General features: G+C 42.7%; 1 protein-coding gene across 1 annotated transcript in view; it reads left to right on the top strand.

Moving 5' to 3' along the window:
- LOC126419524 (mucin-5AC-like) overlaps positions 1–16606 on the top strand; it is an 82532-nt gene extending 65926 nt beyond the window's left edge. The window contains exon 4 of the mRNA XM_050086714.1: positions 16444–16606. Within this exon, the coding sequence (XP_049942671.1) occupies positions 16444–16606 (163 nt within the window). The remainder of the gene's footprint in view (positions 1–16443) is intronic.
- Positions 16607–17143: the final 537 nt, after the last annotated feature.

Raw genomic sequence — 17143 nt, 5'->3', positions numbered from 1 at the left:
AATCTGTACGACCTCTGGTTCTTTCAGTTTATCCAGGTCCCATCTCCTTAAATTCCCACCTTTTTGTGAAATTAGCTAACATATTTCGGACCGTACATTTGTCCATCACATTTAATGAAACATTTAAACGGGTAATATGTTTGGCGAATACTGCACCTCCGTGAATATTCGTCTAAGCGACTCTTAAGTGTGGAAATCCGGCGTTTCCCTTCCCTACAAGTGATCTGACGCTGACTAAAAACCCTCTATGCTATTTGTGAAAGCCCCTGTGGATAATGATCTGAACTCGATACTGTGATTGACTACGAGATTCTGATAACCCCTTTCCCCTATATCGCTTTTCGAACAAAAACCAACTGTAATCACAGTGGAACCCTCTGCAAAATGATCTTAAATTAAGCTGACCAAAACTTCCTTCCTTCGATTGGCTACTACTTTCAACACAACATCGTCACATTCTTGACCTGAAACTACAGGCCCCCAAACCCATAATCCCACCAGAGGTTTCCCCCCCCCCCCCCCTGTTGTACTTCCTTTTGCAAAAATGCGACTCGTCATTTCGGACCATAACACACGACCCCCCCCCCCCCCCCCCCAAGGGTCCCCTACATCTCGCGTATTCCCTGCAAAAAGAGTACCAATCCACAACTGTACGCTTACTCATACGACATTCATGGACACACAGCCACACAGGATATCTCAAACACCATCAGTACGTGATTTTCATAATGTCTCTCAAGGCGAGCTTAGATTTTTCTAACCACGTCCCTCGTCTAATGGACCGCCACAACCGGTCTTTCCTGTAGTGCCATACGAATAAGTCATGAGTACGGCGACGAGATACACTTGTGAGGCGCATATGTTCGCCGCACTCACGACATCGAACATACTCGGCAACGAGATTACACATTTGTAAAAAACAAATCGTGGCCAACATGTCTACGCCCGTAGCCTCTCTCATATCATCTATGTTCATTGGAACAGATAAATCAATACCTACAAACGAAAATGAGATACTAAAAATTGTCCCAAAATAAAAAAAACTAATATTCCAAATTAGCTCAACATCAGTAAGAATGAAATTAATTACGGAATGAATTGCAAACAACCAATTATTTAAATAAATGCACACGAAGAATATTTCGAGTAATACGTAGCGATCTCTTTTATAATCACATTCAATTATTCTAATGTACAATGATAGCGCTTATCCGGAACACAGAACTTTTTTATCATCTATGGCCGAAAGTGAAGAAATTGTTATCTATGAATAATGTATGACGTCATTGGTCAAAGTCGACGGGTTGTATCCCCTGCTTCACTAAACCCGGACAGCCAACAGTTGCTACGTAACACCCGAACAATGATAGTAACAGGGAATATAGAGGGCAGGGCACGTTAACTGCAGCGGTGCCTGTGCTCAATCGCTCTGTATGCATTCGACAGTTCATGCAGTACGGGGTTTAACGAAAGTGGATATGGAACCGATTAGTTCGACCTTCCGTGTGGTACGGCAATAGGTTTTCAAGAAATCATTTGAATGTTTACTATCACGGACAAGCAGTTGGACGGCTCAAAGGCGGTCAAGTGCCACCACTGTGCCCACAGCAATGGGTGCGTGCAAAAGGAGAATCTCGTGATTCAAAAAAGTCGCTCAAGGTGGAAATGCTATCGAAAGCATGCCGGTGGTCATAGACGGCCCACCACAGCGCAAGAGGATCGATACGTAGCCATAGTGGCGGAAAGGAGCTGGCTTCTCACTCCTAGGCAGATCACTGCACACTTCGCAGCTGCTATGTATGAGAACCACTTTGCTGCGATGAAATCGGCTGGTTTGTATGGTCGGAAGCCTGGTAATTTCTAAGAATGATTGCCTATCGAAGTCGCTGGGCCCAAACGGTACATATCGAACGTGCGATCGTAAATCGAAAATGTGATTCTGGCGGGCGTTATGAGTATGTTTACGTTGGTCACTACAGCAACGACAAAAGAAGAGCGTTACAGAAATATTTGTAATTGCAAAGGAGACGACTTACCTTACTCGTCGTTGGTGTTGTCGTCATGTGAAACTCCATTACGGTGGTCCGGATGGATCATTTGGAAGAGTCGAACCATGTATTGTTCCTGATACTCGTTCGTTTTCCGCACTGTCCGCAATGAAATTGTAACGGTATTCAGCATCGACACTGTTCTTACGAAGTTTTACACACTTCGCACCACCACAGTCTACACAGTACCTTCTTTCCTCGTCCGGTAGTACTCCATATTTGATACAAAAAGGTGAACAATTTTCTACGCTGCATAAACATGGAATTAGATTCTTCCACGTCAGAGAATTCGCAGAAGAAACGTCAAGAACACCAGACATCCAATTCACTAACGACATAAATCGTCTCGGTTTCCCCTAGCAACTCACAAATAATTCACGGAGGTATGTAATTTAGAGCAAGTAAGGGAACGACGGAAAACAGATAAAAATGGCGATCACAAATAATTGATTACAATGCCCGCCACCGGGGTCGCATGATCGATTTCCGATCGCATGTTCAATATGTATCGTTTGGACCCAGCGACTTCGATAGGTAATCATTCTTCGAAATTACCGGAAGCCTATTTAAAAAATGGTTCAAATGGCTCTGAGCACTATGGGACTTAACTACTGAGGTCATCAGTCCCTAGAACTTAGAACTTCTTAAACCTAACTAACATAAGGACATCACACACATCCATGCCCGAGGCAGGATTCGAACCTGCGACCGTCGCGGTCATGCGGTTCCACACGGTAGCACCTAGAACCGCTCGGCCACCCCGGCCGGCGGAAGCCTATTTAACACATCCAACTTTAACCATGCCATCGTCGAGAAACAGTTCGTTGGTCTAGAGACCATACTAATTGGTCAGCAGCAGTGGTCCAGAGTGATGTTCTCCGACGAATTCCGCTTCACTGTGGCAAGTGATTTTGACCACCAGTTACTGTGGAGAAAGAGGGGAACATGTTACGCACCACAGAACGTTCATGAACATAATCGCGTGGTCTAGATGTTATGGTGTGGGCAGGCCTTATGCACAATGACCGAATACCACTAGGTACTGCAGATTATTCTGGATCTCGCTCGTCTGTTAATGGTGCGATAGGTCCCGAATTTCTGTTTATGGACATGATCGTTGAGGTATCGGACACACTGGAAAGTGAAGATACTGATCTTTTGGAATAGCTATAGAGCATCCCTGAGGTGCTGTTGGCAGACATGTTTCTCAGCGAACACCCTCTGCCTAAACCGTGCAAGAAATGAGAACCACTTTGAGAGTGAAGTGGGACAATGTCTGACAAGCAGTGCTCATCAGTTTGGTCGTTAACATGAATATCACGTGCAAAATGTGCATTAGAGACTTTGGAGTGCCTCTTCCTCACTGGTGTCGACTTTCATGTTGGGAGTCTGACCTTGTCATACAGGAACGTTATTTATGTCTGTTATCCTGCTTCCTCCTGTGGTGAAGTCTGTACCATTTTTCATTGTAAATGTACCACTCCACCTTTATGGCTTATATGCTGTGTTTCGCGTCGTCCATCATTTCCTGTGATTATTACCGTCCAGAAAAGTCTCTGTTCCTTACGTTGTCAGGCATTGTACATTCTGGCCAAAATATCACAAGAACCTGAGAAATGGAGGTTCACTTAGTGAGCCATGGAATAAAATGGCGCAAACGCCACACAAAAGGAAAATAATAATCAAGAAGGGGGCAAAGAAGAAAGAAGAAAGCGAACATGCCGAAACGACAGAGGGGTCTTGTTCTTTCGTAGTCCGTTTGTGCTGATACTCAACTCTTAAAATGACCTTGGCATACAGACCTCTGCTGCCTTCTGATCAAACTCGCTTTTATTCCTAGGCTATCCTCCAGCCCTTATGTGGCTAGTAGATGCAAGTGAAACATAGCTTTGCGTCAGTGCTGTAATGGAGCAGGTGCGAGATGCGTTTAAGTAGTTAGCGGTATTCAATCCATTTCTTTCTTGGCAACGTACTGTAACCTTTCTTTACGTAGCGTGTAATCCTTGAACTCAATACGTAGTCTAACGATTGGAGAAGCTGCCGTCGTTTCATGGATACAGAAAATCTGTGCAGGTATCAGAACACTCTAAGTAATTCGAAGGTCATATACACAGACGAAGTGCATGAATATCAGAACTATATTTTAAAAGAAAGTGTCGAAGGCAACTTTTAGAAACAGAAGTTGTTTATTATTGCGGGAGAAAGTAATTTATATTTTTAACGCTTTCGGCAGACACTGAACCAACCGCTGAAAGTGTACCGGTAGTCAGACAACTGCACTGTAATTAAATTTTTTTAATTCCTACATCAACTGGGAAAACAAATTTTTAATCACCGTGCTGATATAATCTTTAAACAGAAGCTACAGAAGGTACTAAATTGTATTTTACCACGACGGATGATTGTAAAACATTTCTGTTAGGTGATGGCACTAGCTTGATAGAGAAGGGTGCCGAGTGCCAAAATAAGGAATGTAGCAAATAGTGCAGATCGAGGTATAAGTGTATAGCTCGTAAGAAATAAATTTGTGCTAAATCACAGCAGGACCGAGTTTTTCCAGTTGCTAACATACAGTCAACTGAAACTGACGTTGCGATTACACACAATGGGCATTTGTTTAGTGAAGCTAAACAGTTAATATTACTAGGTGTTCGATTAAACAATAGGCCGTCATGGAAGCCCATGTTCAGGATATTGTTCAAAAACTGAATGCTACTATATTCACCATTAAAGAGGACCAGCAATAAATGAAAGCTCAACACAACAGTTGGTCTAACTTTCTTGTTTCTATTCGTTTGTGTCATACGGCACTGTGTCCTGGGGTAGTTCTTCCCTTTCACGAAGGTAGATTTTGGCTCAGAAATGGGTATTTCGAACAATATGTAGTGTAAGCGAAGATCTCCTCTACCCCTGCTCAGGAGTCTGGAAATTCTAACTTTGTTATCTTAATCCTTATTTCCTTTGATGTTGTTTGTTGTTAACAGTATGAGCTTATTCCAATATGAGCTTATTCCCACGAATTATCAGCTTCAGTCATTTATAATACTAGGCAGAAATCGAACCTGTGTTTGGGTCTCGCCTCCTAGACTGTTGTGCAGAAAGGTATGCAGTATTTTGCTGCATCAATTTTCACTAAGCTACTACAATAATTAAAAAGAAATCTTAGTAATAACCTTCAAGTCCAAACTGAAGGTTTTCCGCATGGCTCACCCCTTCCATTTTGTCGAGGAGTTTCTGGGAAAAAGTTAAGCTTATTCTTGTATTGTATTATTGATTACTCCATATATTATTGATTACGCTAATACACGGTGATTCTAAAAGGACTTAACAAATTCACTTACACGCAACATTTTAGTGAAAAACGTTATGCAGGTAGGAGACGTGTCACTCTGCAGTAAAAGACTGTTGTAGTATTCCAAGCTAGCTGTTTACACAAAGATATTACGTCGTCAGATTAACTGTATTTCTTGGGGATAAAAAAAAGTGTTGGTGTAAGCGTATCAGTAAAATAATAAATAATGTTGGAGCTTATCGTGTCGTTTGTTTTTGAAAATTTCGTCAGATTCTAACAACCCATGACTGAGAACAGATAACTCATCGCGTTCAGCTACAGACAAGGCTACATCAAAAAACCCTAGTGCGACATTTATCACATTTTGTAGAGATATTTATCACACAACGGGTATTAAATGATTAAACTTCCATTCCATTTGTACTGATGTTCATCATCATCTTCAATATGAGGGTGACCCTCCTAATGACATCTTGAGAAAGTTCTATCCATGCCTTAAACACATACTTAGTCCACGAAGATTGCTGCCTGAAGACAGGTGTGAAAGTATTCATCTTCTCATCGTATCCCAGACATTCTCTGTGGGGGGTGAGTTCCTATGGGTCCAAACTGCTGAGGTCATCCTCCCTGGCCTTACACACTACTTAATCTAACTTAAACTAACTCACGCTGAAGACAACACACACACACACACACACACACACACACACACACATGCCTGAGGGAGGACTCGAGTCCCTGACGGGGGACCGCGCGAATCTTGGCAAGGCGCCTGAGACCGCGCGGCTACCCCGCGCAGCTTTGAACAGAATTTACCATTCTTGAAACGTACTGTCAACAGTTATCAAGTCAGTGCAGCTGCCATATCTAGTTTCTCCACACACCATCATTACACGGCTTAGATAGGTTTGTATGTCGAGAACTGTCGGTTCCTGTGATTGTATGTTGGTGGCAGAATCACAATATAAAGAAACAAGAAACCAAATACACAATATATAAAACCAGTATCTTCAACCACACATGTCTGGATATAAGTGTATGGAAGATAATGTCATGGATGAGCAAAATCAAACAACTTTAAAAGCATTTGGAAATGCTTAGATCTTCCTAGGTGCAGAATGCTAAACATAGCCGGCTGAAGGACAAATAGGTCTACTGTTTGGACTTCTTCGCTGATCGTAGTTGGTAATCACGACTATGAATCCCCATATTTGGAGGTTAAATCTGAGTGTTTCAGTTCCAGAGAGAAGTGACTGAGAGAACGATATGTACTTCATTTCTACAGTGCAGTGTCTAAGACAGTGCGTTGACGACCAACAGCCGCATTGAGTTTAGACTGAATCGCGATTACGGCTGTGCATCAGCTGCAGAATATTTCAGAACAAATTAAAGTTCGTGCTGGATCGGGACTCGATAACTGATTTTCCGCTTGCCGCTGACCCACTCTGTGCAGGAGTCACGGTAATACAGTACGAGCACAAGTGAGAGTAGACAACAGCACAAATGGACATCTGGGCCGCTCCTGGAAGCGTACTCGGAGAACCAAAGTGGATGAGATGACTGCTTAAAACAGGTGAGAAATCTCGGTTCGGCTCTAGATCCATTATAACATTTCATTTGTTCTGAAATATTCAACAACTGATGTGGAACCAAAAATGTTCAAATGTGTGTGAAATCTTATGGGACTTAACTGCTAAGGGCATCAGTCCCTAAGCTTACACACTACTTAATCTAAATTATCCTAAGGATAAACACACACACCCATGCCCGAGGGAGGACTCGAACCTCCGCCGGGACCAGCCGCGCAGTCCATGACTGCAGCGCCCCAGACGGCTCGGCTAATGCCGCGCGGCGATGTGGAACCATAATCGCAATTTGCGAGTTCTTTCTAAATTGAATGTCGCAGTTGTCTCAGACACTGCATGACAGTATTTCATGCAACTTCAAGGCAATGACCAGAGCAAAGAGTGTCTCACTTTGTGTGGGAATCACAGCAAAAAAGTAGGAGAAAAAGGGAGAGTAGACACCAGGACAAATGCAGATCTGACCCGCTTCTGGAAAAGTGCTCGGATAGGGAAAGTAGTAAATTTTGGTTTGAGTCCCGCTAGAGCACAAAATTTCATTTCTTCTGCAATATTTTACAGCAGATGCGGAACTAGAACGCAGTTTGTGGGTTCATTATATAATTCACTCCTCTTGGGTTTCCAGAAGGAAGAGTTTCATATGGTTCAGACCAATTGTGACTGTTCAATACTTGTGATTTCCATTCTTCCATAACTGCTTTGGCTAGAGTTATATACATGATGTGTATAAGATTTTCTCTGTATTCAGATAGCGCCAGATCGAGCTTAAAACTCAAGCTTTCGAAGATTAACACCATACACTTCCTCAGGAGATGTCAGTTGACTGGGAGCGAAGTCTGCTTCCTTTGTAGTGGCGTTCAAGTTTGAGGTTGATTGGGTGACATTGCTTGGAATTCTAACATCTGTTGGTAGTGACGTCAGTGGGAGGATAGGATCCACATGGACAAATGCAGGAAATCGGTATCACTGTATTATGTCCCTCCCCCTCTCCTCCAACAGGCTGCGAATGAGTGCCGGAAGGAGAACTTAGACAGATCCCCCACCCCCACCATCAGTTCACTCCATGAGTTACAAATTTTGGTAGTATTTCTTACTTCTTTGAAAGCGCTACGTCTAAAATGCTGGTGTCTAGACATCATTCAGATTATTACCTCCGTCAGCGTTATAATTGTTGCTGCACATGGGAATTTCTAGCACTTCTGTGGATTATCAATATGGAATATGATTTCCCTAGCTTTCTGTCAAGGCGTTTATGCTGAAACACTTCCCGTCAGTTTATTTTCTCTAACTCTATCTAGAGAAGAGATAAATAAATCTCCACTGACCATTACCACAACTATTACAACTGTTATTAAACATATTTCCGTCAAAACAAGCAAAGACTATGAGCTTGCATGAAGAAAGATTCTGTTGATCATTCTTTATCTCAATTTCTGTAACGGATCAATAAATGTAAGACGCGGAAATAATTTTCTAAGCCAAATTGCGAATGGTCGAAGATTTCGTTGTAGGGGCGCTAGAAGAAACGTAAGTAATGGAATTACTTTCAATTTAATTAGGCTCCAGAAGGGGATCCTGCGTCACGGATGTGTTAGCATTTCGCTGTAGATGAGTGAAAGAAAATTTAGCAACGATATTGGCAACAACTGTCCACAACGTGCAAGATATTCAGTGTTTTTTTTAAATACCCAGAAGGCACAGAACACAAACTGAAAGCAGAGGGTGAAATCGAGATTATTAAGTTGCTTCGCTGATCATGTCCCTGCAAATCGGGAGCTGGAAAATTATTTCTGGTTCTCAACGCTCGGCACAGTATCACAGACCGCAGTCAGTTATGGATATAGCCAGGACGACAAACGACCATTTCGTTGTAGCTAAGCTTAGGTAATTGAGAAACGTAAGGCTGGTGCGAAGTAATATTCTAGGTCGTTCCAGGTCAGCTGCGACACTTTTGCGTAAAAATCGTTAATACTTGAATAGCAGTATAACTTGGGAAAGACGTATAACGTCCTGCACTTGGCATGATTAGTTTTCTACGCGTGCAGCTGCTGAGATATGCCTGTTGGAAACTGTGAACGGCGTAACTAATTAAATTTCTGGTAAAAGAAAGCTTTGAACCAACAGACAATAAAAGAAAATTAACTGCAGGTACAGAGGGACAAGTTAAGGGCGTGAACGGCATCCTTTCACCCGCGAGGTTTAAAGGTTAGTGAAGGACAGTTAAAATTAAGTAACGCCTGTTTCACTATACTTTACGTCACTCGGTGCACCTGGCGCTCAGTACCAATTCTGAAACTTAGTGTACGGTTGTGAAATATGTTTCAAGGGACTCGAATGTCTATGGATGCACTCGTGTGCATTGCACTTGAACGTTTCTAATTAACGATGTTCAAATAAACGAAATTTCGCCAGCTGTTGAGGGCCCTGCATGTTTCACGTAGAAACTAAGGCATTGATAAGAACATACTCCATGTAGTTTTAAACGATATCATACGGCCGAAAGATAAAAATTCCTTTTCTTTGTCATCGGTCTTCCGACTGGTATTATGCGTCCACTATTTCCTATTCTGTGGCAATTTCTTCATCTCAGAATAGCAGTTACTCCCAACGTCCACAGATCTTTATTTTATGTGCACCAAGCCCCGTCATCCCCTACAATTATTTAGTACTGTGTAGGCAATATCCTAGTGTCTTAACGCCGGGCCGTCAGCCTATTTCTAGTGATTGGTCTCCAAATCTTCATTCACATTTCTGAGCAGAACCTCTTGACACATTTATCTTTTCCGCTTTGTTATGGTTCTACATTCTAAAATCACATTTGAGACTCTTCCGTTCTCCATTTTTCGCATTTTCCACAATCCATGAATCTCACGTGCATTACCGTGCTCCTAGGGCAAGTTCTCAGAAAATTCCGCCTGAAACTAGGGTCTAAGTTTGGTTTCCGTAGAAATATTGGAACACGTGAGGAAATACTGACCTTACGACTTATCTTAGAAGAAAGATTAATTAAAGGCAAACCTACGTTTCTAGCATTTGTAGACTTAGAGAAAGCTTTTGACAATGTTGACTGGAATACTCGCTTTCAAATTCTAAAGGTGGCAGGTGTAAAATACAGGGAGCGAAAGGCTATTTACAATTTGTACAGAAACCAGATGGCAGTTATAAGAGTCGAGTGACATGAAAGGGAAGCAGTGGTTGGGAAGGGAGTGAGACAGGGTTGTAGCCTCTCCCCAATGTTATTCAATCTGTATATTGAGCAAGCAGTAAAGGAAACAAAAGAAAAATTCGGAGTAGGTATTAAAATCCATGGAGAAGAAATAAAAACTTTGAGGTTCGCCGATAATTCCGTCAGAGACAGCAAAGGACTTGGAAGAGCAGTTGAAAAGAATGGGCAGAGTCTTGAAAGGAGGATATAAGATGAACATCAAGAAAAGCAAAACAAGGATAATGGAATGTAGTGGAATTAAGTCGGGTGATGCTGAGGGAATCACATTAGGAAATGAGTACCCTTAAAGTAGTAAAGGAATTTTGCTATTTGGGGAGCAAAATAACTGATGATGGTCGAAGTAGAGAAGATATAAAATGCAGACTGGCAATGGGAAGGAAAGCGTTTCTGAATAAGAGAAATTTGTTAACTTCGAGTATTGATTTAAGTGTCAGGAAGTCGATTCTGAAAGAATTCGTATGGAGTGTAGCAATGTATGGAAGTGAAACATGGACGATAAATAGTTTGGACAGGAACAGAATAGAAGCTTTCGAAATGTGGTGCTACAGAAGAATGCTAAATATTAGATGGGTAGATCACATAACTAATGAGGTGGTACTGAATAGAATTGGGAGAAGAGGAGTTTGTGGCAGAACTTGACAAGAAGAAGGGACCGGTTGGTAGGACATGTTCTGAGGCATCAAGGGATCACAAATTTAGCATTGGAGGGCAGCGTGGAGGGTAAAAATCGTAGAGGGAGACCAGGAGATAAATACACTAAGCAGATTCAGAAGGATGTAGGTTGCAGTAGGTACTAGGAGATGAAGAAACTTGCACAGGATAGAGTAGCATGGAGAGCTGCATCAAACCAGTCTCAGGACTGAAGACCACAGCAACAACAAATTTGATATTACCAAATGTGAAACTTCCTGGCAGATTAAAACTGTGTGCCGGACCGAGACGCGAGCTCCCGAGACTCGAACTCCCGAGACTCGAAGTCCTGAGTTCGAGTCTCTGTCCGGCACACAGTTTTAATTTGCCAGGAAGTTTCATATCAGCGCACACTACGCTGCACAATGAAAATCTCGTTCTTAGCAAATATGACTTCGCAATGAATTTATTCCTAGCTTATTCTAGTCTGTTTCGTCAGTCCTCCTTGTTTTATAATTCATGCATTATTTTATTTCCTCGATAGCATAGTTTCTTCATCTGTTCCAAGGCAGCCAACATAGTACTTAAGTCACTACTCTCATTTCTGCTGCTCTTAAATAATTTCGTTTTTCCTCGCTCTCAATCAAAAATGGTTCAAATGGGTCTGAGCTCTATGGGACTTAACATCTGAGGTCATCAGTCCCGTAGAACTTAGAACTACTTAAACCTGACCAAGATAAGGACATCATACACATCCATGCCCGAGGCAGGATTCGAACCTCCGACAGTAGCAGTCGCGGGGTTCGGGACTGAAGCGCCTAGAACCGCCCGGTCACAGCGGCCGGGGCTCTCAATCAATTTTCTGTAGATGATAATGAACCCAGATAATCGCGAACAAATTGTCAGTGGCACTTTGTGCTCGGAAACATACTGCCGTCACTGTGACATCAGTTAGAGAACGGAACATAACTGCGCAATCACGATATTCTAGTGTTCAAGCGGCGTCGTATGGGGAACAACGTTCTGCGGATTTTCTGACCTGCAACTGCCACAGTCCAACCTAATCTTCACCCATCATTAGAGCGGGATAAAGAGGCTGGTTCTGCGGTAGAACCATTCGCGCAAAAATGTTAACAGCCGTTAATGACGTATAATTGAAATATACTCCACCTTCATAGCATCTCCTGAATTAACACTGAAATAAAGATCAAATAAAATGTCTTTTCCTCTTCATTATATGGCGTCATTGTATCCAACATTAACGAGTATTCTCAGTCCATTTGTCACATAGTAAGAGGGGAGTGTGGAAGCGGAAGTCGAATGGCGTACTTAATTGTTTAATTCAACCTCTTGCGTTTCATGGAACATTTACAAGGTTACAACACTTTCAGAATATTGTCCGTCTTATTTTATGCCCTTGTGTCACTTAACCGTTGGCTGAAACACGTTGTCAATCCGTCTGAAGTCATGCTACGTGTTGTCTGAGCTGTTCTCGTTTCAAAGTTTCCGTATTCTGGAAGACGAATGAAAAATTTAGGAATATCTGACTGAACGTCGATTAGGATTCAGTGGTGATTCAGGCATAGGGGATGAAATAAGAAATCATTATAGGAGAGATGTTTTAGTGAAGGGAAAGAGCCTACACACTAGATCTAGATAATGTTTTTGACGACGTGAACTGGGAAAAGCTTGTAACTGTACTGAAGGAAAAATAAGATGTTTCGAAACTCATACGGTTTTATGCATTCCTTCAACCTGATCCTATAGCCCACAGTTAAAATGAAGGGTAAGAGCATCCGTAGGACAGAATTAAGAGGAAATATATGACTATATTTTCTAAAGCCTACTCGATTCACATGTATGTAGAAGATACGACTGAGCGTTGTTTATTAAGGAACAGGGGACTAAAACGGCGGCTGAAGAATTTAGAGTTTGAAATTTGCCTGTAATACGGTTACTGTAGCCAGGGATAGAAAATTGCTCCAAGAAAGGGTAGGAGAAATCAATGCTTCCGGAGAAGATCGTAGAATGGAAATAATGTAAAGGAAACGAAAGCAAATACAGCTGGAAGAGAAGAAAGGGTATAAACATGACAGGGGACAAACTGAAATATGTACAAGGTTTTAATTATGTAGGAAGTACAGCAGAAAGTAAACGAAGAGACAGAACAAGCATTAAATCGAAAATAGCTATGGCAAAACTGCCTTTATCTATTAAGAGGACGATTTTCTGTAACCCTATGAGTCTAGAGTTAAAGGAAAGGTTAATAATATGGTTTGTCAGGAATATCCTACTAACTTTCTCCTAGGCATGGACGATAGTGAAGGAGGGCAGGCAGTGGATAGAAACTCAGATTTGGATATGGCGGAGAACGGAGAAAATAAAATTGATAGAGAGTGAAAAACGAAATGGTGGTGAGGCTTATGAGAGAATAAATTAAGTTAGTGGATGCCATAGAACATAGGAAAACAAACTGGAGAGGAGGAAAAGGATGACAGAGTCTTAGAAACCGTTTAGGAAGCACGTGTTCTGTGGAAGAAATGACACGGACGGAATGCGATTCAGATCCTGGACGATCTGCTTAATGGATATGCATACAACAGTCTAATGGAGGAAGTACCAAAAGTGGAGACTACACACGCAGCAGAAAACTGAAGATGTTGAACCACGTAATGGTTTCAGTAGTTTGGGACACTAGTGGTTGTTAACTGCAGAAACATGTGGAACCAATTTATGTTGGCCAAGGCACACCAGTATTCCCACAACATAGACAGAAACAAACCTGCCATTTATGCTTTCTTCGGTCAAGGTAACGAGGCAGGTGCCCAACGCTGCAACGCTTCCTTTACAGATCGACCGTATCTGCTTCTCGTTGCCCAAACAGAATATTTGCATGTTTCTGTAATTTCTTTAACTGCAAAGCTGCTGATTACGTGACGTAGCATCAAGGAGGACAAACACGGCGATGAGACAGACGTGTCTCTACGGATGACAGTTGGTCACCTGATTCCACAGCAGTGTGTACTATAAGCATCTGACGAAAAAACCTGTCAGAATGACCCCTCTGCTCTACGAAAAGGAATTATGCTATACTTTTTTCCTACTTCAGACGCCGCACACATTCTTTCTACCACCGTAATTTTAATAACTTGCAAGTATGTTGTAAATTATGTTTACGCTCCTCAAACCTTCTCAGTATGAAGTTAATTGCGGACTGTAGAAAACCGGATGAGAGTCGAAGCTTTTGAAATGTGCTGAAAATTAAATAAACGCGTAAGACAAAAACTGAGGAGGTCGGAAAGCACTGACTAGAACTAGGGACACGGTTACAGGCCGACATGAGGAGCCGCGCTGTCTTGGGGGCCTTGCCACGATTCGCGTGACTCCCCGCGTCCTAGGTTCGAGTCCTCCCTCGGGCATGGGTGTGTGTGTTGTCCTTAGCGTAAGTTAGTTTAAGTTAGATTAAGTAGAACATAGGATTCTCCCATAAGTGGTCCCATAGGAACTCACCCGAAATTTTCAAATTTCCAACACATGAGGAAATAACATCCATTGAATTTGTCCTGCAGACTGCAAAGAAGATATACACTGAAGCACAAAAGTCGTCAGGTACCTTCCTCCAGGCGTAGTGCAGCAACTCGACGCGGCATGGACTCAACTGATCAGTTGAAGTCCTCTGCAGGAATATTGAGCCATGCTGCCTGTATCGCAGTCCATAACTGCGAAAGTGTTGCCAGTGCAGGATTTTGCGCACGTACTGACCTCTCGATTATGTGTCATAAGTATTCGACGGGATTCATGTCGAGCTATCTGGGTGGCCACGTCATTCGCTTGAATTGTCCAGAATGTTGTTCAAACCAATCGCGAACAATTGTGGCTCGGTGATATGGTGTATTGCCATCTATAAAAATGTCATCGTTGTTTGGGAACATGAAGTCCATGAATGGCTACAAATGGTCTCCAGGAAATCGAACATAACCATACATTTTCAGTTGTCACCATCGAGGTACATCAACAACACCAGTCGGCAGCTGAGGGCTTCAATTAATGATAATTTATTCTAGAGAACCTGCACGGTCATCATTGGTGTCTGTTCTTTCGGGAACAGTTACTATCTTCATATAAACATAGTTAAAGGCTACCCGGCCATTGACCTTCGTCTGTGCGAATGCGCACAGGTTGGCCGAACTTTTACGGGAATCGTCACTTTAGTTGGCGCGACTAATGAGTGGATGGGCAAATATCTATTAGGAACATTACATATGTAGATTGTGGGCAGTTGGAAATATGGGTGTCATGGAAGGCGTGCAAAGGATAAATCCCTGAGGTCGCGCTATTCATCTGTGTCCTCGGTGGCTCAGATGGATAGAGCGTCTGCCATGTCAGCAGGGGACCCCAGGTTCGAGTCCCGGTCGGGGACACGTTTTCAGCTATCCCCATCGAGGTACATCAACAACACCAGTGGGCAGATGAGGGTTTCAATTAATTATATTTTATTCTAGAGAAGCTACACAGTCATAACTGGTATCTCTTCCTTCGGGAACAATTACTATCTTCATTTATATATATAACCATTTCCGGTCAACGATCGGTTCAGCTGGACCAGATGAGCCAGTTCATTCCATCTAAACACAGCCCGTACTATTATGTATCACCACCAGCATGCAGAGTACCTTGTTGACAACTTGGGAACCTTTGGGCTTGGCGGGATCTGCGTCACACACGAACCCTACCATCAGCTCTTCACAACTGAAACCGGGACTCATTTGACTAGTATTTGTCAAAGGAACACACCGCCATTTGACTGTTTTATTGTTTATTTAAGTACAACCCAGGTTTCGGCCTCTTATGCGATTTTCCACTATTTCGTTTTATGTCTTTAACATATATTGGAGGCATAAAATAAAATACGTGAAAATGGCATGAAAAGCCGACTCATGGAATGTGTTTAAACAAACAAACAATAAAACAGTCAAATGGAAGTGTGTTCCTTAAAAAAAAAGGTACAGTATAGCTTTTGCTCAGCAACATAAAAAACTGTTAATTTGACTACGCTACGGTTTGCCAGTCCTCTAAGGTGCAAAGGATATGGTCACGAGCCCAGGAGAGGCGCTGCAGGCGATATGCTGTAAGCAAAGACACATGCGTCGGTCGTCTGTTGCCATAGCGCATCAACGCCAAATTTCGCTACACTGATACGTTCGTCGCACGTTCCTCACTGATTTATGCGGTCTTTTCACGCAGCGTTGTCTGTTAGCACTGAGTACTCCACACAAACGCTGCTGCTTTCGGCCATTATGTGAAGCCCACCGGCGGCTGCGATGCCTGAAAGTTGGTACTTCCCAAATGGACTGTCCGTAGTGTCTAGCTCCAGCTACCAATCCATAGTGAACTAACTCCCGTCTTGCGGTCCTAATCACGTCGGAAACCTTTTCACGTGAATCACTTGAGTACAAAAGACAGCTTCGCCAATGCTCTGCCATTTTGTACCTTGTGTACGCCATATTACCGCCATCTCTGTGTGTGCATATGGCTATCCGATGACTTTCGTCGCTTCTCTGGATACATGGTGTTTCCACATCTTGCCTTTAGATGTCAAACATAGAACTGTGAACTACGCGCTGTTAGCCTGCCACACTAATCGACGTTTCTGTTTTGTTTCAGCATGCCCGGGCATCACGAGGAGGGCTTTTATAGGGTCCCTGCAGGTGGAGGTGCACCAGTGTTTGTGAAGCAAGGCTATTACACGTACACGGACGGTACTGGAGAACGGCACACCTTGTCCTACGTCGCGGATGAGTACGGCTATAGGACAAGCGGTTCGTGAGAGCTATACCCAACGGCGACCTAGACGTCTGGTCTCGGGGTAGCTGCTCTTCCTGCACATCGAGTCATCTGGAATTGGAGCACCTGCTGAAACACACCTGTTCCTGTTCGAAAAGTCGATGAGTGTTGTCACGTCTAGGTCTGTTCAGCGCTGGGTAGACGCGTTTACCTGCAAACTCATTTCAGATGTTCTCGATACAAGCAGGAACAATAACCAACACAAAGACTTATCAAGGACTTCAGTCATGTGAAGACATAATGCAACCACAGAAAACATTTCTTCGTATTATCCTTCCCATTTATTGGTCCTCTTAACGACTTTCGCACAAAATCCGTGTTCTTCGTCATAATATTTCGATCATTCTTCCACGTGTTAAAGTTGTTATTAACGCCTGAACTGTGTGTCCGGGAACTGAGTAACTCTCGTATAGGTGATGTCGAAGGGGAAAATATTATTCGTACAAAGAGGAATATCTTTATTCTCAAATACAAAGGGATGTGAATAGTCATTAAGAAGATTCCGCAATATTTTGCAGTA

This window comes from Schistocerca serialis, chromosome 9, assembly GCF_023864345.2.
Source record: "Schistocerca serialis cubense isolate TAMUIC-IGC-003099 chromosome 9, iqSchSeri2.2, whole genome shotgun sequence".
NCBI classification, from domain to species: domain Eukaryota; kingdom Metazoa; phylum Arthropoda; class Insecta; order Orthoptera; family Acrididae; genus Schistocerca; species Schistocerca serialis.
This window is presented reverse-complemented; position numbering and strand designations above follow the sequence as displayed.